We start from the raw sequence: 26,622 nt of genomic DNA on the forward strand, positions 1-26,622 counted from the left end.
AGGTGGAAGTTTCGCCTAGGGCGCGAAACTTCCTTGCACCGGCCCTGTCTGAAAGTGTCTGGGAGGAGAGAAGAGATCCTGCAAGAATGAAACAGAGTTATAGGGGGAGCTGTAGCAATTCCTATACTGAGGTGGTGTGACACTTCTCATTATAATTGATTAATGCCTTTGTGGAGAAGCTCCAACACCCCAATGCTGGAAGCAGTCCTCTGAAATTTGGCGGGGAAGAAGTCCTGGGACTACAGGAAGTGCCTTTTTCTTTGTCCCATTAAGTTTTGTTCCGGGGTGGCTGAGAGATCAATAAGTAAAATAATAATTTTCCCTTGTCTCACTTGCATTTGTCCAGGAACTTTTGGTAGTCTGCTAAAATAACGGAACGCACAGACGTTCCAGAGCGCCCACCCTGCTGCAGGAACTACTATGCGGGGAACACCTGGGAGCTGCCAGAGATGCTGTGGCAGCAAGAGTTGAAGGGGGAGCTGAGCAGAGCTCCCTGTTATGCTTTTGGACTCAGGACATGGCAGTAACAGTCAATCCCCATCTCTGGGGCCCCCACATGGGGTGGTAGCTCCCAGAGAGGTGGGAGGAGCGGCCTGGGCCAGGCTCCCCAGCATATGGCGCCAGCAGCTCATCCCCGCTCTGGGATAACAGCCCTTCTCTCACTGCCAGCTAACGCAATTAGTCCTGTAGCTCAGGTACTTAGAGGTCAGTGCTGAAGGTTCAAGCGTCAAACCCTGATGCCTGATGTCAGGGGATTGCTACATTTTTACCTGGTGGAACTCGTTTTCAAAAACTGCATTAAAATCATCATTTAGGTTGGAAAGTCAAGCACTAGAAAGTGCCAGATTTAAATTTTCCCATGTAACCTTCATTCTGCCCCCGGTGTGTATGCATTATGATCCGGTTATTCGGTCTTTCCACAGGACCCATGTCATTCACTGCACAGGCTGGATGCGCAAGCTGACCAAATTAAAGTTGCACAGACAACCATGAACCGAGTGTTTCCTGACTTTTGACTGCTTGGCATTGCAACCCAAATAACTTTCTTTTAACAGTATTTCTGTGAGTATTTACTTTATACACACACAGCATGCCCTGTGCTCTCGCATTTATCTTCCTGTGCCAGAAGGCGTGAGAGAACTCAGAGCAAGTCATCTCCCAGCCCTCTCCCTAGTGTTTATCTCTGTTTGGGGTGAACACCTACCACATAGAATGGGGGGGGGCAAACTTTTTGGCCCGAGGACCACATCGGGGTTGTGAAACGGTATGGAGGGCCAGGTAGGGAAGGCTGTGTCTCCCCAAACAGCCTGACCGCCGACCCCTCCCACTTCCCGCCCCCTGACTGCCCCCTCAGGACTCCCGACCCATCCGACCCCTCCCAGGACCCCCGCCCCTGACTGCCCCCCGGGACCCCACCCCCTATCCAATCCCCCCTGCTCCCTGTCCCCTGACTGCCCCGACCCCTATCCACACCCCTGACAGGCCCCCCGGGACTCCCACACTTATCCAACACACCGTTCCCTGTCCCCTGACTGCCCCCACCCCCTAGAACCTCCGCCCCATCCAACTGTCCCCTGCTCCCCGTCCCCCGGGACACCCTGCCCCATATCCAACCCCCCGGCCCTCTTACCATGCGGCTCAGAGCAGCATGACTGGCCACCGCGCTGCCCAGACGGAATCAGACACGCTGCCGCGCTGCCCTGCAGGAGCGCGCAGCCCCGCTGCCCAGAGCGCTGCCCGCGCGGCGGCATAACAGCGGGGGAGGGGGGACAGCAATGGAGGGACTAGGGACTAGCCTCCCTGGCCGGGAGCTCAAGGGCCAGGCAGGACGGTCCCGCGGGCCGTAGTTTGCCCACCTCTGACATAGAACAATTCTGTGTTCTGACATAAGAACAGCCACACCGGGTCAGACCAATGGTCCATCTAGCCCAGTATCCTGTCTTTCAACAGTGGCTAATGCCAGGTGCTTCAGAGGGAATGAACAGAACGGACAATTATTGAGTGATCTGTCCCCTGTTGTCTAGTCCCAGCATCTGGCAGTCAGAGGCTTAACCATCTTGGCTAATAGGTCCATCAGTGGCTGCCTTCCATGAACTTTGTTAATTCTTTTTTGAACCCAGTTATACTTCTGGCCTTCACAACATCCCCTGGCAATGAGTTCCACAGGTTGACTGTGTGTTGTGTGAAGAAATACTTCCTTTTGTTTGTTTTAAACCTGCTGCCTGTTAATTTCATTGGGTGATCCCTCTCTTGTATTAAGTGAAGGCGTAAGTAACACTTTCCTGTTCGCTTTCTTCACACCATTCATGATTTTATAGATCTGTCATATCCTCACCCCCACACACATACTTAGGGTTTGTCTGCACTTAAAAGGGTGCAACTGGCTTCTTCTGTTGGCGTAGATTGTCCATATCCCCAAGAGGCGGCAGCTGTGTCGACAGGGGAAGCCCTCCCATTGGCATAGCGCTGACAGTCGTTATAACTGCATTGCGCAGGAGTGTGGATTTTCCACATCCCTGAGTGACATCATTATGCTGACGGAAACTGCTAGTGTAGACCAAGCCTCAGTCCTTTCTTTTCCAATCTGAATAGTCCCAGTCTTTTTAATCTCTCCTCATAGGGAAGCTGTTCCATACCCCTGTTCATTTTTGTTGCCCTTTGCTGTACCTTTTCTAATACCTTTTTTGAGATGGGGCAACCAGAACTGCACACAGTATTCAAGGTGTGGGCATACCATGGATTTATATAGAGGCATTATGATATTTTCTGTCTTATTATCTATCCCTTTCCTAATGGTTCCTAACATTCTGGTAAGTTTTTTGATGGCTGCTGCACATTGAGTGGATGTTTTCAGAGAACTATCCACAATGACTCCAAGATCTCTTCCTTGAGTGGTAGCAGCCAACTGAGACCCTGTTATTTTGTGTGTGTAGTTGGGATTGTTTTCCAATGTGCATTACTTCGCATTTATCAACATTTAATTTCATCCTCCATTTTGCTGCCCAGTCACCCAGTTTTGTGAGATCCCTTTGTAACTCTTTGCAGTCAGCTTTGGACTTAACTGTCTTAAGTCATTTTGTAGCATCTGCAAACTTTGCCATCTCACTGTTCACCCCTTTTTCCAGATCTTTTATGAATATTTTGAACAGCTCTGCTTCCAGAACAGATCTTTGGGGGCCCTGCTATTTACCTCTCTCCTCTGTGAAAACTATTTATTCCTACTCTTCATTTCCTATCTTTTAACCAGTTACTGATAAGTGAGAAGACCTTCCCTCTTATCCCATGCTGTATCCTTCTTCATCTGCTCTAACTTACTGGCATTTCCAGTTTGGCCTATGTCTTAAAAAATACAAAACAAAAAACCCACCACAAGATCTGTCTTTTAGTTTATATTTTAAAAGAATTTTTGTGTGTGAACAAGTCAAAGTTGTATGCAGCATAGTTGTAGCCATGGCAAGCTTTCAAGCTACACAGAGCTCTTCTTCACCTTCCTCTTCCTTAGGTGAGGAAGAGCTCTGTGTAGCTTGAAAGCCTCTCTCTCACCAAGAGAAGTTGGTGCAATAAAAGGTATTACCTCACCCACCTTGTTTCTCTAATATCCTGGGACCGACACAGCTACAACAATACTGCATTGTTCACACATTGAAATTCTTTCAAAACATGTGTCGCCGTAATGTAAACACTTCCTACACTGATGGAAGAGGTTTATCCCTCAGTGTAGGTAATCTACCTCCTCCGACAGGTAGTACCTAGGTCGATGGAAGAATTCTTCTGACGACCTACCTGTGTCTACAGTGGGGGTTAGGTCTACCTGATTACATCACACAGGGTGTGAAGTTTTTCACAGGCCCTGAGCAATATAGCTAGGTCAACCTAAATTTTAGGTGTAGACCAGGCCTTAGTCAGGTGGGTTAAGTAATGGAAAGATTGCACAGCTTCTCTCAATCTCTTCTCGGTTTTTCCCTAGTGTGGCTCCAGTTCTTTATTGTTAATTAGATGGCGCCAGATTTCTGCGGCAACTGTAACAGCTGCATCAGCAGCTTGTGATCTGCCTTGTCCCTCCGAAACCTCTTTCAGACGCTGTTGTGACTCTAGTGCCTCTCTGTCTAGCCCAGGTTGTGGTGTTTGGCTCAGCATCACCCTCCTGCTCAATGCAACCTGCTGATGGAGGGGGCTGGATGCAGATGGAGAGACAGAGACTTCCTGAGAGGACCACCAAGTATCGCTGGGAAACTGTGGCATCCATCACCCTCCTCTTCTTCAGTCAACCAGCTGTAAGGCCGATGGGTGCTGGAGAAGAACTCTTGATCTCCCACGGTGCGCGTTAGGCCTACTTGCTGGTGCTGCTTTCTCAGCAAGGTTTAAGCAGGATGCTGACCCCGCGGATGTCTGTCTGAGGGGTTTGCTCATTTCTCGATGTATTTTTATTGCCTGAGCACATGGCAGAGGTCTCTTCAGCATGTGTTCAGTTATAGAATCAACAGCATTGAGTAGGAATGTGTTTTTTTCCCCTCTATAGGATGCCAGTCGCCATTATTGAGTCACTTCTCAGCTTCAGCCAGCCATCTTGCATGGATGTCAGCGTTGGTTCTTTTAGTTGTTTTCCTCAAGTTCTTCACCTGCAGCATTGTAGTGAGTTCGGAGCTGCCCCGAGCCGAGTATCTGGGGCAGAGTGCTTGAGTGGTTTCTTTAAATTGATGCTTGTGTGCTTCATTGAAAGTCGTCGTTCAGAAAGTTGGAGCCTTTTATTTTATCAAGTTCGTCTTTTCTTTTCATAGACCACTTACATAACACAGGCCAGATCATTTCACCCAGTGTTTCCCGGAGTGCAGGGGATTATTCCTTCCCTAGTAACGTGGACACTGTCATGCCTGATAACTTGTCGTTGAGCTAGAGACATCCAGTCTAATTCGAGACTGCATGTGGGGATGAACCCACCACTTCCCTCAATAACCCTGTTCCAAGTGGCTTCTGATCCTCACTGTTTGAGTTGTCCCTTATTTCCCGGTTGAATTTCTCTAACCTTTCCAGGGCCCAGCCTCAGATTGCTCTTAGATACGTTTTGGGTGAGGAGGACAAAGAAAGAGGGTCCCTGAAAGAAGCTGGTGCTGAAGAGCCGCTGGGAGGCCTGGAACAGAGGCTGAATTTACCACTGCAGATATGTTTTGATGACTGCATTGAAAATCTCACTTGCCGGGTCATCAAACTAATCCATATTCTGCTTTCAGTTCAGCAGAAAAATTCAGTCCAAGGCGCATTAGATCTTGAAGGAGCCAAAGAAACCATTTTTTAAATTTTTTGGAGATGAGCATGAATCCTTTCTATCTTGCTACTGAATGGCTCCTAGCAGTGGTTAAAGCTTCATGCCTCTGAAGCACCTATTTTCATTGTTGCAGTCAATTATTCCATTGCTTGTTTTCGACCACTTCCTTCAACCGTAGGCCTGGCCAAGATTTTAAAAAATGGGAGACTAAAGCTAGGCTTCAAACTCCATGTTTAGACACCTAGATAAGTGACCATGGGACCTGATGGATTTTCATGGCTTTTGGAAACCAGGTTATTTCCTTAGTTTCTTAAATATGAATTTAGGAGCCTAATTCTAGGCATCCAGTTTTCTTAAATCTTTGCTATTGAAGCAGATAAATTTGTGCTTTGATTGGTAATCAGTAGACACTAATGGCCTGGTTTCAGTTGTGGTCACAGCATTCACCTTGACTGGAATTAGGGTGAAATCGCTCCCTAGTGACCTCAATGCTGAAGGCTAAAGCGTAAGACTATCCAGCCAGTTTTGTGTAGAATCACGTTATCGGATGCCCTGCCCACTTTCCAGAACCTTCCGTATTCTACAAACTAAAATCCCTCTAGTGGTTCACAACTCCACTTGCTCCCCTCTTCAGCATCCTATAGTTATTTAACATTTATTATTATTAATCATTCGTGTTACTGTACCATCTAGAGTCACCCCTTTGTGCTAGGTGCTGTATGGACACAGAACAATGTCCCCACTGGCCACACCCCTCTCCAGTGACTCCACCCATCCCCTCCTCTCTCTAGGCTTGGGATAGCTGTAAAACTCACTTCTTGCTTCCGAGTAGATATGCCAAAAACCTTGCTATTCTCATCACTGCCCTGTTAACTCCTCAGAAGTTAGTTTTCATTCTCACCTTTCTATCCTCTAGTGTTTTGCTGTCCATCTCAGGCAGACAGGAATCCAATGAGGACTTTTTCCCGCTTTCTTTGTGGCGGGTTCCAGCCAGGATGGGTGCCCTGATGTAGTTGTTCTTGTTAGGGCTAATTGCCCTGAAACCCTGCAGGGGAAATGGTGAGCTTTCTCACATGTCCGCTCATTTTTAGCGTGAACACTGTGTGTTGGAAGGATTTAAATCAGTGTTTGTGTGGGAGTATTCCAAGGGGGCTGACAGCCAGCAGGCCTCAGTTCTGATGCAGGGGACTAGGGTTTGACAGAGGAAACTATTCATCTTTTGTAGACCTTGCTCTGTTGCAGAGTCCTTTGTGCCTTTAAGCCTCAGACCTAGCTCGAAGCACAGGCAGCATTGACTGGGGTATGTTCTAGAGCTGGCCCAGCACTTGACCTTCCCATTATAATTCTTGCTTTGCCATGCATTCATCAAATGGGAGGCAGTTGAGAGCTGAGGATCACCTTGAATGCCTCTGGCCAGCCTGAGAGCCTTATTCAGGGGCACTGGAAGGAGCCATGCCAATCCCTTCTGAATCAGAAGGGGTGTGTGTGGCGGGGGGTGGCTGACATGGAGCAGGGGTCTGTAAAATGGAGGGTGAGGCTTAATGTGTTAAAAGAACTTTGAGAGAAGAGTGTTTCTGGGTCCGTTTGGCAGTGCACAAAGCACGCTTCCACAGAAAATCACTTGCAGTGCTCTCCCCCATCACTATCGAGGTTGTGCGATTACTGGGATAGCGTGTGGGACCGTGGTCGCTAGAGGGGCATGCTGAGGTCGCTCAATCAGGGCAAACCCCAAAGAATGGGGCAGATGATCCCCAAAACTGGTGGTTTATTTTTATAAATTGGATTCACCAAGCCAGTCACAAAACAACTTCTATAATACTGTGCTGGTTATCAAGACGCTAAAATACAGTCCCTTTAAGCAATCCAGCCTTTGGCTCCCACCCAGACAGCCAAGTCAAATATGGTGAGGATTACTTAAAAACTTATTCACCCTATATAAAGTTCTGCCAATCCCAAGAGATCGGGCTCATAACATGACCCACCCATTAATCGATATTTCAGATTTTACCCAAATACATGCTTACACCCAATTCTTATTAACTAAGCTAAGATTTATTAAAAAGAAAAGAACGGAGTTATTATGGTTATAAGATCACTTTACATACAGATATGAATAAAGTAGGGCTGTCAAGCAATTAAAAATTGCGATTAATCCCGCGATTAACTATTTATCATGAAAGTTGAATTTAAGTGTAGAATTATGTACAAAAAACTGCATTCAAAAACAAAACAATGTAAAACTTTAGCACCTACAAGTCCACTCAGTCCAACTTCTTGTTCAGCCAATCGCTCAGACAAACAAGTTTGTTTATATTTGCAGGAGATAATGCTGCCTGCTTCTTGTTTACAATATCACCTGAACGTGAGAACAGGTATTCGCATGGCATTGCAAGATATTTGTGCCAGATGCACTAAAGATTCATATGTCCCTTCATGCTTCAACCACCATTCCAGAGGACATGTGTCCATGCTGATAACAGGTTCTGCTCGATAACCATCCAAAGCAGTGCGGATGGACACATGTTAATTTTCATCGCCTGAGTCAGATGCCACCAGCAGAAAGGTTGATTTTCTTTTTTGGTGGCTTGGGTTCTGTAGTTTCCACATCGGAGAGTTACTCTTTTAAGACTTCTAAAAGTATGCTCCACACCTTGTCCCTCTCAGATTTTGGAAGGCACTTCAGATTCTAAAACCTTGGGTCGAGTGCTGTAGCTATCTTTAGAAATCTCACATTGGTACCTTTCGTGGTTTGTCAAATCTGCTGTGAAAGTGTTCTTAAAATGAACAACATGTGCTGGGTCATCATCTGAGACTGCTATAACATGAAATATGTGGCAGAATGCAGGTAAAACAGAGTAGGAGACATAAAGTTCTCCCCTAAGGAGTTCAGTCACAAATTTAATTCATTATTTTTTTAACGAGCATCATCAGTATGGAAGCATGAAGGGGCATATGAATGTTTAGCATAACTGTCACGTAAATACTTTCCAATGCCGGCTACAAAAGTGCCATATGAACGCCTGTTCTCACTTTCAGGTGACATTGTAAATAAGAAACGGGCAGCATTATCTCCTGTAAATGTAAACAAACTTGTTTGTCTGAGCAACTGGCTGAACAAGAAGTAGGACTGAGTGGACTTATAGGCTCTAAAGTTTTACATTATTTTGTTTTTGAGTGCAGTTATGTAACAAAAAAATCTACATTTCTAAGTTGCACTTTCATAATAAAGCAGGGATGGGCAAACTACGGCCCAGGGGCCACATCCCGCCTTTCAGACATTTTAATCTGGCCCTCAAGCTCCAGCTGGGGAGCAGGGTCTGGGGCTTTCCCCACTCCAGCTGGGGAGTGGGGTTGGGGGCTTGCCCCGCTCCGCGTGTACCATGACGCCGTGCGGCTCCCAGAAGCAGCAGCATGCCCCCCCTCCAGCTCCTACATGGAGGGGCAGCCAAGGGGCTCCACACACTGCCCCTGCAGCTCCCATTGGCCAGGAACCACGGCCCATGGGAGCTGCAGGGGCGGCACCTGTGGACGGGGCAGCGTGTGGAGCTGCCTGGCTGTGCCTCCGTGTAGGAGGTGGAAGGGGGACATGCTGCTTCTGGGAGCTGCTTGAGGTAAGCACCACCCGGAGACTGCACCCCCCAACTCCCTGCCCCAGCCCTGATTTCCCCCCTCCTTCCCTCCAAACCCCTTGGTCCCAGCCTGGAGCACCCTCCTGCACTCCAAACCCTCATCCCCAGCCCCACCCCAGAGCCCACGGTCCCAGCTGGAGCTCTCACCCCCCTGCACCCCAACCCCCTGCCCAGCCCGGACCCCCATCCCACACACTCAACTCTTCATTTCTGGCCCCACCACAGAGCCCTTATCCCCTCCTGTACCCGAACCCCCAATTTCATGAGCATTCATGGCCTGCCATACAATTTCCATACCTAGATGTGGCCCTCGGGCCAAAAAGTTTGCCCACTGCTGTGATAAAGAGATTGCACTATAGTACTTGTATGAGGTGAATTGAAAAATACTATTTATTTTGGTTGCCATTTTTACAGTGCAAATATCTGTAATAAAAATAATATAAAGTGAGCAATGTCAAGTTTGTATACTGTTGCAATTGAAATCAATATATTTAAAAATGTAGAAAAACATCAAAAATATTTAATACATTTCAATTGGTATTCTAATTGCGATTAATTTTTTTGGAGTTAATCACATGCGTTAACTGCGATTAATCGACAGCCCGAGAATAAAGTGCTAGGAAACTGACCCAAGAAGAGATGATGAGCTGCTGATTTGTAAAAATCCAGAATCAATTCCATAGGTTATAGTCCCATAGTCAGTCCATGGGAAGAATTTAAGTTCTTCCATGGGAAACAGCAGGGTAATTCAGAATGGACCTGGAGACCTCAGTCTTGCGACTTAAACTTCCCCTGACTAAGGGTACGTCTACACTTACCGGAGGGTCCGGCGGCAGGCAATCGATGTTCTGGGATCGATCCCGGAAGTGCTCGCCGTCGACGCCGGTACTCCAGCTCGGCGAGAGGAGTACGCGGCATCGACGGGGGAGCCTTCCTGCCGCGTCTGGACCCGCGGTAAGTTCGGACTAAGGTACTTCGAATTCAGCTACGTTATTAACGTAGCTGAATTTGCGTACCTTAGTCCGAAGTGGGGGGGGGTAGTGTAGACCAGGCCTAAGTTTAAGTGGAGCTGAGATGGTAAGGATCTGGCCCTAGAATTTTTATAGTCCTCTAGCAGGCTGGGATAGTCTCTTGGAAGCGGATAATGCAGCAGGCATTCCTTGAATGAAGAATAGGTAATGCACATCATTGCTTTGAAGTAACATCTCTATTTCCTAGGCGCACTGGTAACTAGCTGCATTCATTAGCATAAGATCATTAATCATTCTAGCAGTTCATAGACCGTTTACTACAAACTTCAAAGAGAAATATAGACGATGTTATTACACCCAAATTTCATCTAAATCAGTGGTTCTCAACTGGGGGTACATCAACTCATCTAGATATTTGCCTAGTTTTACAACAAGCACCAGTGAAGTCAGTACAAACCAAAATTTCATACAGAAAATGACTTGATATGCTACTCTATATATGATACACTGAAATGTAAGTACAATATTTATATTTCAATTGGTTTATTTTATAATTATATGGTAAAAATGAGAAAGTCAGCAGTTTTTCAGTAAGAGTGTGCTGTGACACTTTTGTATTTTTATGTCTGATTGTGGAAGCAAGTAGTTTTTAAGTGAGGTGAAACTTGGGGATACGCAAGACAGATCAGACTCCTGAAAGGGGTACAGTAGCCTGGAAAAGTTGAGAGCCACTGATCTAAATGTTAATATTCTTTTTTTGATCTCTGAATCAATACAACATAGTAATAGACAGGAACAGAAGTTTAGCATCTACAAGCTAATCTGGTTACATAGTTAACATCTAACAAGATATAGGTAAACACAGACAAATATAATTAGTATCTTCTTCTAATTCACTAACAATAGAAGTTTCCATTTCAAAGCATTTAGTCTACTTTCACAGGGCTTTGATAGCTATCTACAAGGAATGGCCCTGATTACCATCTCTAATATGTCCATAAAGGTTGGTTTTAGGTCTCTTAGGCTGCTGGTTGCTTAACCCTTGCTGGCTCGGTGTCACAGCATGTAACACTCCAGAAAGCCTCAAGGGCAGAAACATCGTATCCCCAACTCTCCCAGGGACTGGCCACCCCAGTTGTCTCATTGTTTCCTCGTACTCTTCCACTGGTCTGTCTGTATCCATCTGTTGTCTCTTGTCTTATATTTACACAAGGAAAATTTGCCACTGGCCGGGGGGCGGGTAGGACCTGTCTTTTTGCTCTCTCTGTACAGTACCCAGCACAATGGGGTTCAGGTCCAGGACTGGGGCTCCTGGGAGCTACAGTAATACTGATAATAAATAACAATTAGCACTATTTGAAATCTTCCATTGCCTCGTTGCAGGAAGTACTCTCTACCTCTAACCCATCTGCCCTCTGAGCCTCTGCAGTTCTATCTTGCACACCTTTCCCAGACCCTGGCTCCAATCTCCAGAGGGTCCTTGGTCCCCTGAATGTCACTTTTGTGGTGTGAAAGGTTTGTTTGCTACAAGTGGCTTCTGTCTCAGAAGCATTCGGAACAGCTTACTGCTAAATTTCTGGCTGAGGATCCAGCCCTGTCTTGCTAGATTGAGGCTGTTCTTTTGGCTCAGGCTTTTCAACACTTGTTCTTCTCATGATGGTCGTGGTTTGGATTGTCATTCTCCTGCAGCCACCTTCTCCTTCCCCCGTTACCTCCTGGGCAGCTCATTGGCTACTCTCAAGGCTTTGCCCTTTTAAAGGGGTTTAAGCTCCAGCTAGGACCAAGTCTGGAGCAGGCTGTGTAGTCCAGCATCAGTGCTGTTCTACTGCCCCCTGGAGGAGGGTGTGCATTTTCTATGCAGACATGTCCCTTTCCCCTAGTGCAGAGGGTGGGAGTGCAGAGTGGAGGGAGTGCCTCAGTCCTGACGGGCTGCAGAGCACTTCAGCTAGGGTGGTGTTATCCTTGTCGCGGGTCCTGTTGGGTGCTACAGGAGAGGAGGGAGGGAGGGAGAGTCTGAGCGATACTGTGGGGGCAGCGCACCCCAGGGCAGAATGCCCAGGAAAGCCAGATTCCAGCATGCACAAGAAAATGGCATCCAGTGCTGTTTCTCACTCCGAGAGCAACTGGGGTGATTTACTGACCTTTGAAGCATTACATAAGCTACAGCTTCTTTAAATTGTGAAGAATTGGACCCATTTTTCATGCTTCACTGTGGTGCTTAGCTGGTCTGAGAAACAAAACATAAATCCCCTTTGAGCTCACAGGGAGATAGGCCTTTGCTCGGGTGGGATGGTGCTTGGGTGGTACTCACAGAACCACGGAGGGGCCTACCATGCTGAATTTTATTTTCCTGTTTCCCTTATGCTGCTTGTTAAAGAAACCCAACCTGAAAAGAGAGACCAAGGTGTTGCCTGGAAGTCACTTTAGCTTTTAGCTGATGGCTTAGTCTCCTCTGCAGAGAGTAGTTCTGAGCAGCCCAGGCAGACTTTGCAGTGGCATTTTGCATTTCAAAACACAAGGAACCAATTATGAAAACAGTTAGTGTTCTTTGACTGGCGCTAATTGGTTTTGCTGGCATTTTCGTCTTGTAATTAAAGCCATTTAAGCACTGTGCACTGTGCACTGGGCAGTATTTGTGTGCCATGCACACCGTCCCGCCACCCCTCCTTCACATACAAACCTCTTCCTGATGTATTGTGCATTCCTGCATGGTCATGTCCCCTTCCAAGATGCTGTTAGGTCTCAAAATGTAATTGTAAACTGGGAATCCTCCTTGAGTGGGTGTGTTTCTAGTGGGTTCTTGGCCTGACGCTATTTAACATTTTGATCAATGACCTGGAGGAAAACACAAAACCATCAAAGTTTGCAGATGTCACAAAAATTGGTGGAGTGGTAACTAATGAAGAGGACAGGTCACTGATACAGAGCAATGTGGATCGCTCGGTTAGCTGGGCTCAAGCAAACAAGATGTTTTAATATGGCGAAATGTAAATGTATATACACCTGGGAACACAGAATGTAGGCCATACTTACAGCACCGGGGATTCTAGCCTGGGAGGGAGTGACTCTGAAAAACATTTCAGGGTTGTGCTTTAGCCAAAAGGGCTAACGCAATCCTCGGATGCGTAAACGGGAATCATGAGTAAGAGCAGAGAGGTTATTTTATGTCTGTGTTTGGCACTGGTGTGACTGGAATCCTGTGTCCAGTTCAGATGTTCACAATTCAAGAAGGATGTTGACGTATTGGAGGGGATTCAGAGAAGAGCCACAAGAATGATTAAAGAATAGAAAACATATAGTGATAGACTCAAGGAGCTCCGTCTATTTAGTTTAACAAAGAGAAGGTGAAGGGGTGACTTGATTCCAGTCTGTAAGTACCTGCATGGGGAACAAATATTTAATAGGCTCTATTATATGATATAACACAATCCAGGGGCTGGAAGCTGAAGCTAGACAAATTCAGAATGGAAATAAGGTGTAAATTTCTAACAGAGTTATAAACCATTGGAGCAACTTACTAAGGGTTGTGGTGGATTCTCCATCACTGACAAGATGGGAGGTTTTTCTAACAGATCTGCTCTAGGAATAATTTGGGGGCAGGTCTCTGGCCTGTGCTATACAGGAGGTCAGACTAGATGATCACAGTGGTCATTCCTGGCCTCTGAATCTTTGCCCGTTCTCCATCCACTAGGGTACGTTTTGGAGGCTGCGCAGCGGGTTTCTGCATCCGTTTGGCAATACAGAGCTGTACTGACGAAACAGCTGAGCCTGGGTGTTGATGGAGGAGTTTAACAGTTGGTGACCTGTTGCCTCAGCAGTAGAGCAGGCTGAAAATAAAAATCTCAGAAATTGAGCACTTGGCAAAAAAATCAAAACCTGAAATATTTTGGCTGAAAACTCATGGTGTCTCATGGGAGTTATAGTTCAGGTGCATCACTGTCTAATTCTCCTCTGTAGGCCACCTGTCTGGTCGAACTACACCTCCTGTGACACTCTCTGGTGCCCCTCGTGGTGGAGGCAGTGCATAATGGCAAATGAAGTGTGGCTAGGGAGACTGCCCCTAGAGGAGAATGGGACCATGAGGTACCCAAACTACAACTCACAGGAGGCAACTCAGAGGTATTTTAGGGTTTGGACAAAAAAATAATTTTTTGGATTTAGTAAAAAATCCAATTTTCTATTGAAAACCAATTTTGATGGAAAAATTTTGATCAGCCCTCCTCAGTAGTTCTGTTACCACATCGGGACTTGGGTTTTGGTGCCAGGCTCCCTTCCAGAGCTGATGGGGGCTCAGAGTACGGATGCAGCATGCTTAGCCATCCGGGCAGGCGCAGCTGAGAGAGTGGGATAGACTATTTATGTGCAGCTTGACTGCACTGCCTACGAGTCAGAAACAGCCATAACTTTCTCCACCGTCTAGAGAGCACCTGACCTTGAGGCCTGTGCATTAGGAGGGGGGAGCTGCATGAAGTAGCAGGTTCAAATCATTGTATGAGTTGGGGTTGTACTACGGAGGTGGCACTAGAGTGCTGTTTCATAGGGATGAGCCAGTCTCGATCATACGATAAAGTGTGTTCAGCTGTTCTGATCCCTGAGGAAGGAAGGATGGAATCCTGTAGGAGGTGCAGGATTCACACTAGCCTGCACACAGCTCTCCCCAGAGAGGTGCTCTGTTAGTGTCAGGCCTGGGGTCAGACAGTGGGGAAGGAAACTGGGCAGCAAAGCTAACCCCCAGTCCCAGAGTTCCTGGCTATTTCTGCTTCAATGATCAGCAGCAAAATTTACCTAAATTAAATCATCATTAGGTTTCTGAATTAACACCCATTAAGATGGAGTCCGTTTCCACCCATTGGAGCTACTGTTTCCCGCTGTCTTATGGTCTAGAAGCGTTGTTGCCTCAGGAGTGCAAGGTTTGCTTTGCAACCACAAGGGCTAGAACAGGGGTCTCAAACACGCGGCCCGCGGGGTTATTTTCTGCGGCCTGCGAGCCCCTCGCAGCCCCCCCCCCGCCCTCCCCCAGTGTTTACCTAGAGCGGCTCCAGCCAGTCGTGCACGGGGGACAGGGCAGGCTCCCTGCCTGCCCTGCCCTGCGCCGCTCCGGGAAGAGGCTGGAACGTGGGAAAGGGGGGCGGAGGGGCTGTGTGTTGCTGTTAGGCGAAAGACCTCTCTGGCTTCAAGATTAGGCTAGATAAGTTTATGGAGGGAATGGTTTAATGGGATAACGTGATTTTAGTCAATTAGGTAATAAAGTGCCATCGCTGGTAAAATGTGGGTCTGGCTAGAGAATCTTGCCTGTATGCTCGGGGTTCTACTGATCGCCATATTTGGGGTCGGGAAGGAATTTTCCTCCAGGGTAGATTGGCAGAGGCCCTGGAGGTTTTTCGCCTTCCTCCGCAGCATTGGGCAGGGGTCGCAAGCTGGAGGATTCTCTGCGACTTGAAGTCTTTAAATCACGATCTGGAGACTTCAACAGCTGAGTTAAGGGAAAGTGGGTGGGTCAGCTTTTGTGGCCTGCATCATGCGGGAGGTCAGACTAGATGACCATAATGGTCCCTTCTGACCTTTAAGTCTATGAGTCTATGAGTTAGAGCTGCTGGGGCCGCTGCCTGAAGCAACAGCAACACACACCCCTGCGCCCCCCCTTCCCCACGTTCCAGCCTCTTCCCGGAGTGGGCAGGGCAGACAGGCAGGCAGGGAGCCTGCCCTGCCCCCAGTACGCACCGTGCCAGATCCTGCCCCCCGAACCCATCCTGCAGCCGAACCCCCTGCCCTGAGCCCCCTGCACCCCGACCCCCTGCCTCACCCTGCACCCCTCCTGCATCCCAACCCACTGCCCTGAGCCCCCTGCCGCACCCCGACCCCCTGCCGTACCCTGCACCCCTCCTGAACCCCCTGCCTCACCCCGCACCCCTCCTGCATCCCAACCCACTGCCCTGAGCCCCCTGCCGCACCCCGCACTCCTCTTGCACCCCAACCCCCTGCCCTGAGCCCCCTGCCGCACCCTGCACCCTGACCCCCGCACCTTGCACCCTGACCCCCGCTGTACCACTCACCTCTCCTGCACCCCACACCCCAACTCCCTTCCCTGAGCCCCCGCCACACCCCCCACCCCTCCTGCACCCCCTGGGGGCAGGGAGGGGGCAGAGTTGGGGTGGGGATTTCAGGGAAGGGGTTGGAATGGGGGCAGGGAAGGGGTGGGAAGAGGCGGGGCAGGGGTGGGGCCTCATGGAAGGGGCGGAGTGGGGGGGGGCCAAGGGCGGCGGGGGGGGGGAGGGGGCAGTAATGCCGCCCCCGGGCCAATGAACTAGTCCTCATGTCGCCCTCGTGGGCATTTGAGTTTGAGACCCCTGAGCTAGAAGCTTAAATGTGAAACTGTAGCAATGCCTGTAGCTGCTCTGGTGTGTGTCTCGTCTCTCTTCTCCCCCCCCCCCCCCCCAAGTACAGTAACGGTATTAGACTTTTGACCAGCACTAGTATTTTCTAGGAAATGTTAGTTGGAAAACGCTGATTCATCAAAACTGAAACTGTTTGCGGGAGCCTATTTTCTTTAATAATTAAAAAAAAAAAAAAACTCCTCACCAATCTTTCCGCAGAAATTTTTGAAATGGTCAAAATTGCCCATTTCAGCACTTTTGAGGAAAAAAAATCAATTTGTTTGGTTCAAAATTACTTTGTTTTGAAATTTAAGCTAATGATAGTAAAAAAAAATAAAATAATAATTTTTAACTGAAAGGTTGGGATTGGAATCCGATGTTTGGATTGACCCTAGCTGAAATGTTTTTTGGATTGTTGATTTGTGAAAATTTTAGAGATTTAAAGTTTTCATCCCTCCTTGGGACAGGAAAAATATTCAGAATCTTGAAAATTTTCCTGGGACGGGAAAACTATTTCCCACTCAGCTCCAATAACGGCATACAGCTCCTTGGAAACCTGCCTCATTACTGATCTGTTCTTTTTCCTTCTCCAGGTTGGGATAAACATTCGTATGGTTACCACGGTGACGATGGGCATTCCTTCTGTTCTTCTGGGACAGGGCAGCCCTATGGCCCCACCTTCACTACTGGAGATGTGATTGGCTGCTGCGTCAACCTCATCAACAACACCTGCTTCTACACAAAGAATGGCCACAGCTTAGGTAGGCAAAGGAGGGTATCCTGAGGATGGGCCACCCTAGCCTACAATCACTTAGGACTCTCAAACTCTGTCACATATGATGTAACTCAGATCTGCAATTGGGAGGAAGGCTTTAGAGAGAAATAAGAACACACAGTGGACAGCAGGAGCTGTGAGATTCCCCAAAGCCATCAACGTTTCCAGTGCAAGTAACTGTTTCTGTGACTGCAGCTGCCACATGTGCTTAACTAAATTACAGACCTGTCCCCAGGCCCTTCAGCTGCTGTCTCTCCCTGTGCCCCTGCACAGCCATAGGTGAGATAGGTAGGGAATTTAGAGTTTGGGCAGCAGGGAAATGTAATCACAGAAAGTTTGGGTTGTATATTACCCAACAAACTACAAAACCATCACCAGTGAGTCACAAAGCCCTTTGTTTTTAAAGGGACTTCTGTCTTTGTGAGTCTCACTCCATGGACTAAAACCCCTAGAGTTCTATGCATTTGCAAAACATTACAAATTCTACTTTAACATTGTCTTGGCTGTGGAATGATCCAAAATACCCTTTTAGTTGACTCCTTACGTTCCCGCTAAGGACATTCAGGTTTTGCCCCACTGAATATCATGTTGGCAGCTTCCAGGAGTTCAGAGTTGCACCCAATGTGTATAAGATGGCACAGGTTACAGCCATCTTCCTCCTGAATATGCTGCCCATAGAGACAACAGGCCCATCATGCAATCCTCCAGCTTGATCAGATGAGCTCTCCCCCTTCCACAGTAAGTGTGATTCCCTGTCATTTGATTTGTCAGAGGAAAGTGTTTAGCTTACTTCAGTGAATTCCTCTAACTTTCTGAACTGTAACACATTTGATTTGGCTGGGGACAAACGCTCCCTGTTTCCTTTGCTTCTCTCATAGCTGTGTTGATCCTAGTTTCCTTCAAGCTAAAGAGGCTGGTGCAAAAAACCCCAAATAAACCCCCTGCCAGGACAGAAGTTGTACAGAGTGAGCGATTGGGTAAAAAGAGGGGGAAGATGGTAAAGGGGGAGTGCAGGACCTATGTGGGGTTCAGGCAAGCATGATTGCTGCTGCAGTTGCTGAGACGGGTGCGGGGAGGAAGGAGCTGCATTGCGGGTACATCCGAGTCATGATCCTGCGGGTGGATTTTGTGTCACAGCCCTGAGGCTGTTACGCAGCAGAGCCTGAGGGATGTCGAACTCATGGGAACGGGATTTTTATTGGAAAACAGCAAGCAGTCAGGTCAGGCGCAGAGCCCAAGTTGGGCTAGAATTTGTAGTCAGTATTTCTGATTGGGGTTGAGGGAGGGTTTCAAGGCTGATTCCCCACTCTGGCACTTTGAGTGCAGAAGGTGGGGGCCCGCAAGGTTTCTAAAAATTAATACTGGCCACTCCAGGCTTGTATTAAACTCCCAAGGTTACAGCTTTTCTCTGACCTTGGATGAGTAGATGCTGCCACCACCCAAGTGCAAACCCCACCCCCACCCCCCTTTGAGAACCCAGGAAGGAGCACTTGGGAATTCCTTCCTGTGGGGTACCCTCAAGCCCTTTCACCCCCACCCCCGGGGAAGAGCTGAGAAAGAAAATAAAGGAAATCATCTGTTGCCACCAGCTAATTAAACAACATATGCACAAACCTCTTAGGACACAAAAACCCAATCCTGTTCTTAAAAATGGTAAGTTTTATTAAAGAACAAAAAGAAAGAAAATATACCTCTACCCCGATATAACACTAATTCGGATATAACGCGGTAAAGCAGCGCTCCATGGGGGCAGGGCTGCGCACTCCAGCGGATCAAAGCAAGTTCGATATAACGCGGTAAGATTTTTTTGGCTCCCGAGGACAGTGTTATATTGAGGTAGAGGTGTACATCTGGAATGTAGGCTATTGCTAGTTTTTAAAAAGAGCAAATATAATAATTAAGCATCAAGAATGGTTTTCTTGAGGTCCAGCTTAAAGGTTATAAGCAAAACAAAAGCACCTGGGGTTAGCACAGAGGAGTCCACAAGCCATAAAGAGATAAATCTAATCACGTCTTCCTAGACATTCCCTGATCTACTTACATATCTGAGGTTTCAGATAAGTAGTTTCGAGGTATGATTTCATGATTTTTTTCATACCTGGTTTAAAGCTTCTTACAGCATTGCTGCTCTGTCTCTCCTCTCTCTGGAGAACAACAGACAGACACAGAGAGAGTTTTTTCCCAATTTTAAAAAGTTCTAGCCTTCCCATTGGCTCTTTTGGTCAGGTGCCCACTCCCTTCCTTTTACCTATGGTTTTTTTTAACCCTTTACAGGTAAAGCAAGTAGAGAACAGCTACTAACAGGGATTTTGTAGCTAACTGGCTGGCTGGGTGTCCATAAAAGGGAGTTCCCCTCCCCCCCTTCATTTATCACAGAGGGTTTGATGGGAAATGTGGCCCAGTCACAGGCCTTTTTGTGTGGAAACCCGGGTGCATTGCTAGTGTTAGCCTTTCACTGTCCACTCAGTTTCTAGTCTGGTCACTTTGCCATCCTTCTCTGGGGGGCAGCAATCCAGAGCCATTTCCCTCGGGCCAAGTGGAAGAATCTGTTTAAAACTTGCCCTGTGGCATTCAGAGATGGCAGTTGGAGCCATTGCGTTCAGGCCACTGCAGCCCCGGCTACGGCGGAGATGGTGTGTTTGAGTGGCTCTCTGGGGATTTTGTTCTGGCCTGTTTTTGCCTTGAAGCTCTTTACCAACCTGACCAGCTGTGATGCCACACAAATGATGCTTTATATTTAAAAATGATGTGGGCCATAAGTAGGGCTTCTGGCGTTTGTGGTAGCTCATTCAAAATGATCCCAGCTTGAGCCTCCCGATTCTTTTGTTGTGGATTCCTGTCAGGCAAGAGTTCTTCTCTCAGCAGACTAGAGAGTTCTGTGGTCTGGGTCATCAGCATCACTGCCTGCCGTTTTAGGAGACGGGTCAGGCTGATCCGGGGCGTCCTACTGCTGAGCCAGTGGAATACGGTGGCATCGTGAATGTGACTTGAGTGCAGGAGTGAGCAGTGTGTGGGAAAGGCTGCAGCTGTGACTGACTGTCACTTCAAGTCCCAACACTTCTCTGGGCTCACACAGAGGGGGAATATGGGGTGTATAGAGGAGGTAAGCAAAAGGATGCTTGGCGCAGTGGTGGATTAGCAGAAACCCTGGCTAAAGGCAGAAGAGAATAGTAGCAGCTGCTACCTCTCCCTTCACAAAGGCTGGCAGAACATGTGATGTTTCTCTGGGAAAATGGAACAGAAGTCTCACCCAGAAAGGCTAATGGTGACTGGTGTCTACCTGTTGCTGTTTGAGAAGGAATCACAAGGTCAAGAGGAGAAGCATCCATTAGTCAGTGCTTTGAGCTGGGGAAAACACATTTCACAGCACCAAGTGATCACAAGCGCAAGCAGCCTATCAACCGTGGCAAAGCTCTTCACTGGAGATGGGCAGTGTGACTGTGACAGGAAGGTGTGGAACATGCATTTCTGCACGGAGCGGATGTCAGAGGAAAACAAGAGCACCTTCAGCAGGCCAGGGACAGCTAAGCCCCTGGGGATGCATCCTAATGAAGTCTAAACATCGCTTGTCTCTTATCTGAATGATGGGCTGAGAATCCAGGATCTGTGTTGTGTGCGCTGGAGACTGACCCAGAAAGGGAGTAGTGCGCTGTTTCTTGGCACACACTGAAGCTGTAGGTCCCTTCTCTAGTGAACAGGAATATCGCAGCTCTCCCAGGTGGGCTCACAAATGTTCCAGGGAATAGCCAGCTACTATTCTGTTCCCACCTAAGAGTGTCTTGGTACCTGTTTGTGCTGATAATACAGTCTGAAGGCCCCTGACACTCAGCCTGTTTTGAATGCTGCTTGTATCTAACTGAAATATTGTAATTTCACTCTATACCTAGAAGGCAGGGTCTTCCTTTATGCTGGTAGTTATATAGTACTGCTGTAAGAAAGGAGGCAGGTACCTGTGATGAAGGTATAGGACTGGAACTCAAAAGCCCTAGGTTCTGTTCCCAGCCCTGCATTGCTCTGTGACTTTAGGCAAGTCACTGGGGTAACCTCTCTGAGCGTTGGTTTCCCCATCAGAAAAATGGGGCTATTATAGCACTTACCCAGCGTAAGACAAGACACAAAAGATGGATGAGCCAGGCAGGCTGAGACTGGGTAACGATATGATTAGTGCAATTTTTAGCTGATCAGGAGCAGTAATCGCAGCTTGCTGCCTGTCTAGCAGTTACCAGAATGCAGTTTTTGGTCTGCACTGCAGAAGAGGAGAGTTACAAGGAGGGATTTGAAGGAGGATTAGGGAGATGGCTTCCTAGATTGACCAGCAGCTTTTCTCACTGATGCGGGGTGGTTTGGGGAATTGAGTCGATTGAGGACAGCATCGTTGGCAGAGCGAAGGCAGGAGTCAGCCTTGTGATAAAGGAGAAGATTGGATAGGTAGAGAGGACAAAACATGAAGGGTAAAAGCAAGCAAGAGATGTGTATGTTTGGGGTGGAGGGACTTGGAGAAGGGGGACAGAGCCACAAGCTGGGAGGAGAACAATTGATGGTCACAGATGGATTGAGATCTTCTGGGAAGGCCCTAGCAAAGGGATAGTATTCCTGCCAGACAGGTGGGCCTGGCAGTCCAGTACTCGGCCTACTTCTTCCCTTTTGCACCTTCCTGTAAGTTTAAACTCATTCTTTCCTTTTCGTTGAAGCTCTCTCTCTTGGCAACCTTCCTTGGTCTTCCATGCTTCCTGTAACCTTTCATTGTGACCTTTCTGTCAGGAATGACTTGGGAGCTAATGTCTCAGCACCATCTGGGGGGAAGAGATACATGTCACTAATTCTGGACATTCCAGTTGGTACTAGAAAATGTCCAGTTGGGGACCTCAAGTGGGGGGAACTGTTTTGCATTGTCATTTCAAGGCCTGGGAGAAACAGTTTTTACATCTCAACAGTGACTCCTTCCAGCTGCTGAAGGAGCAGCATTGACCCTTTCCAAAAGGAAGGTGACAGCTACACGTGGCCCAGAGCTGGCAGGTGTAAATCAGGAGAGGTGGGGATATGAGGGGAATGAACGAACATCAGGGCTTCAACCAGGAGGCAGAGTTTATTTTCTGCAGAGGTGGCAAGAGGATATGGCTACGTTATAAACCTTTGTATGTAACAGAAGTGGCCAAATGGAACAGTACACTCAAGGCGTTCTGGAGGAGTGTTTCAGTTTCTTTGACTCTCTAATGGGGTGCTCAGGTCCCAGCTGGACAGGTCACTGGGATTATGAAAATAGCACGTCCTCCTCCCTGAGAGTTCTAGCCGAAGACGCTTCCTCCAATCTGTCTGATTTACAATGCCGATACTCGGGGAAAGCACACGTTCTCGGGTGGAGAAATGTCATCTCTGCACAGCTCCTGGAATGGCTAACGTAAGGTCAGGGCTTGGAGAGGAGCACAGCAGCAAATGGAACTGGACAGGATGCAAACAGGCTGCTTGTTTTGCCAGTTAACAGCAAAAGCTGTTTCACTGGCTTGATGCTGTTTGCCAGATGCAGTGTGACAGGCAGACAGGAGGGATTGTACTCTCAGCATGTTATGCAGATGAGGCATAGAACTAATGAGCATTAATATTAATCGACCTTATTCCCAAGCCTTCCCTGTGAATGCTCCAACCTGAAGACACTAACTGTGAGAGACCTTTCCCTCTCCCTTCCCCCCCCCCCCCGAATAACACACTGAAATTGCCATGGACCAGATCACCCTCCCACCCTCTGGCTTCACTCAGGTTTGGCAGGTTAGCGAACATACTTCACAGGCCACTTCTGGAGAACTGTGGCAATAGGATGAAAAGAGCCCACTCTTCAAACCAAGTCTTGGCAATTGGACTGCATCAAATTGGTGGAGACGCCTCAAACCCGGCTGAGTTTTGTTCCTGCCCAGTGGCTTTGCCCAAGTAGTCTGATAGAATGGCAGCTGTTTGGCTCAGCCCAGCGACGGCTCACAGGTAAGTCTTTAGTTATCATTAGCATTCGGAGCCTGCTCTCTGAAGGGTCCCTCTTGGCAGAGTGTGGTGTGTCCTGTGCTGCTTCCACTGGCACTCCCTCCAGGTCATCACTGGCAGTGAGATCGCCACCTGCCTGGAAGCCAAAGGAATTTGCTAACACCTTTGCCAAGTAGAAAGCTAGCACTGTCAAGGGAGCAGTGATTTGGGGTGTCCTGTGTGAATTGAGGAGGGACCCCCAGGATCGAGGAGAGCAGGCTTACATAGATTTGAAGGCCCTTGGTTAGGGAGCATTTTTTTGTTCTGTCTGCACAGCACCTAGGGTTCTGATCCAGGACTGGGGATTTAGACACTATGGTAATACAAATCATGATTACTATTCATAATAATAATTGGCTATTCAGACATGAGCAGAAAGGCAGGACGTAGCTATTAAGGGGTGAAGTCAGCTGTCTGAGGTCCATGTCACTTAAACCCTTTGCTGTCTGTACGTGAAGTTGTGGATTAGTCTCTGTAACAAAGGTGTCTAGAGGCAACTGTGGAGAAAGCCTCTAACTGAGGCAGAAGACATGGTCACTTTTGGCTGAAGGGGAGGGGAGGACTTGGCTTGGAGATCTCCTGATTACTGTGTGCATGGCTTGTATGGAGCTGGGGAAAGGGGAAGGGTCTTTGAGTAAAATTATGGATGAAATCTTGTTTATACTGGTACAAGGGGGTTAGTTGGAACTGTGCTCATCTTGATTTCCTTCCCACAGAAGTAGCTATTTCTCATGGACAATATCACTGTCAGATTGCCATGTGCTTTCCCATTTTAACTAACAGTGCATTGTCCGTAAGATCAGACCAGCTCCCAAAAGAGCTTATTGGGGGCAGGAATGGGCAAATGCAGTTTGACATTTTAATGAAAGGTTTAATTTTTATTTTTAACAAACTTTTTAATACAAAAATGTCATGTTGTAATGACATTGAGGCTCGGGCCAAGTCACTGTGACCAGCTTGAGCAGCCAGGCTGCCTTCTGGAGCAGTGGGGGAAGGTAAGGACAATGCATCAGCCTTCACTTGCCTTGGCTGGCTTTTTCAGTTTGCTTCACTGCTGCCTGTACACGTGGCAGCTGCTGCTGTTGTGTGTACAGCTAGGAACCCTTCTGTCCTGAGATGCACCTTGCAGTGACACCGTTTCTCAGATGCCTGAAGGAGCATCTGTACCACAAGGGAGTAGCATCCTCATGCGCTAACCACTTCCCATGTGGCTAAGTGCACAGAAGGATGTTCCAGGGCTGTTAGCAAAGAACAGTTTTGTCATATCCCTTAATTGTTTTCCTGAATAGTTTTTGCTGCTCTTTCAGAGGCAGCTGGGAGGCATCCATTCCAGCCCAGGCTGCTTTCTGAGCTTGCAGGACAATCTGATGGGATTGTCTGTCATCTTCTAGGAAAGAGTTCGTAAGGAACTTGCTTGATCTCACATGGATCCAGGAGTGGCCTCTGAGCCTTAGCCCTGCATTTTTTCTACATGTTTCACTTAGCATTCTCCTCAGTGTGACATGTATAGAAATGTGTGGCAGAAAGCTTTCATCAGCTTTCCTTCCTGCATCCCTGCTGGATGTTTCCTAGCTAGCTAATGCTCCTTCTTGAGTGTGGACAGGTGTTTCTACATTGTATAGCTAGCTAGCATCTCTGATGCGTGGAAGCTCATTAGTTGGTTTTTTTCACATTTTGGAGCACTTCAGAGATTAATAATGATTGTGATAGTGGTAAGAAAAGACCTGTTTGATCATACAGTCCATCCTCCACAGGACAGGATCTAGTTCCCACAGAGAGGCTATCCTGTGTGGAACTGGTCTGCTCTGCATTTTAGCCAGAAAGCTGAGAGGCACAGCTTCTGGGTAAGTGAAGGAGCACTGTGTGAGGCCATCACCCTCTAAAGTGCATTGAAGCAAAGAGGCTGTTTCACTCAGTGCACAGAGTAAGCGTAGCATGAAGGGGTTTATACCGGGTCGCACAGCTTGGTTAAAGATCTACTCTTGGAATTGTGATTGCAGATCTCTTTCCTGTGTTACAATGGAGAAGTCAATACCACTGCCCTCACTTGCTCAGACTAGCATTTGGAGGGTTGAGGTGAATTTCACAGCAGTTCTGCCTTGTGCTCTGGAATTAATTTACCTCACTACTTCATTAAGTTGTGCCCCAAATTGCCTGGCATCCAGGTTAGAGAGTGGTGACGCTCCCTTTTTCTGCATTCCAGAAGGAATCTGCAGAAATCATAAGCTTTTGTGCAGTGAAGAATATCAACAGAACACCTTTCTGATAGCAGAAATCCTGGCATTTACTTGTTGTTAAAAAATGACTATTAAAAAGTTCCTAATATTTAGACATTAGGGAAGACGGTAACACTTTGGCCATAAACATCTCTAAATTATATCCTGTTGCACTTTTCTTCAGTCTAAATGGACAGGGAAAGAAATCAGTACATTCTTTTCAGCATCTGATAAAATAAACCAGGAAGCAGTGACAAAGCAGCAGCGTTTAAATAACTCCTTCAAAATTATTTGTCAAAGGAAGAGTCCTGTTCATTGAACATTCATTGTCTGAAGTCCTGTGGATGGACTCAGATAGCAGATGTCTTCTGATTTGAATCTTCAGTGCCCTTTCCTATGTTGTACATATATGTGTTTCCAAATTTATCTTTAGAAGAACAATTGTCTCTAATCTCACACTCACCATGAGAGAAAGGAATTAGTTTTATTCCTCTGTCCGGTGTTTGAGAGACTTGGGTGTGACATAGATCACTAATCTACTGCGTTTCTTTACACAGAACATACTTCCATAGGTTTTTAATGAATACCTGAGAAATGTTGAATCTAGCTAAAATAGTTTTCCAGTGCAAAAAAATGTACAACACAGTTTTTAACTGTATATTTGTCAATTCACATTCTCAGGCTGCAGTAGGTTCCAGAATCCATGTGTTCCCTACTGATCGCAACCGCTCTGGAATCCACTAGAAGAGTTCTGTGTAAGCTCCAAAGCTGGTCTCTCTCACCAACAAAAGTTGGTCCAATAAAAGAGATTACCCTCCCCTACCTTGTTTGTAGGATTCTTTCATGGCATGCAAAAATGGGGGCTCATTCTTTATCTGAGAGAGGTTTCCTCCTGTTGAAGTTTAATGAAATTCTGCTCTCTCATAGCCATCACTTTATCTGATCATTGGCAAAATGGTTCTGTCCCCTAATGTACTGACAATTTGACTTTCCATTAGGCCCTGCAGCGAGCCACACCATATCTAAATGTTTTATTAGCCTGTGTTGGAAGTGCTGGCTTTGTCGCGTGAGGGCAGCATCCCTGAAAGATAAACAACTGTGTCAGTGCTGGTGAAAGGTGGTGTTATGCAGAGGCAGTGTGCTTTGTGCCTACCTGCCAGTGAACTCCCCTTCTGACCAGAAGAGACTCTCTCTGCAGGCAAGGGGGAATAGCTCAGTCTCTGCGCAGTTCAGTCCTTGGGATCTCTGCTGAGATTGTCACAGTGGCGTTTGTGATACCAGAACTGTTCACTTGGAGCTGCGTTGACACATGCACATATTGTATCCAGACCACTGAACAGTTACCAGATGTTAATGACTTGGCCAGTACTGCCCTGGCTTGGATT

General features: G+C 47.3%; 1 protein-coding gene across 3 annotated transcripts in view; it reads left to right on the forward strand.

The window, feature by feature from the left end:
* The window catches only part of LOC112115018 (ran-binding protein 10), a 150,944-nt gene that overhangs the window by 92,923 nt on the left and 31,399 nt on the right, over nucleotides 1–26,622 (forward strand). For 2 of the 3 annotated variants that reach the window (XM_026653844.1, XM_026653845.1), the window contains exon 4: nucleotides 16,831–16,998. In XM_026653844.1, the coding sequence (XP_026509629.1) occupies nucleotides 16,831–16,998 (168 nt within the window). Of the gene's footprint in view, nucleotides 1–16,830; nucleotides 16,999–26,622 lie in introns of those variants that run through there. The other variant, XM_024211987.3, reaches the window with a different exon arrangement.

This window comes from Terrapene carolina, unplaced genomic scaffold, assembly GCF_002925995.2.
Source record: "Terrapene carolina triunguis isolate 2854851 unplaced genomic scaffold, T_m_triunguis-2.0 Scaffold166, whole genome shotgun sequence".
NCBI lineage: Eukaryota > Metazoa > Chordata > Testudines > Emydidae > Terrapene > Terrapene triunguis.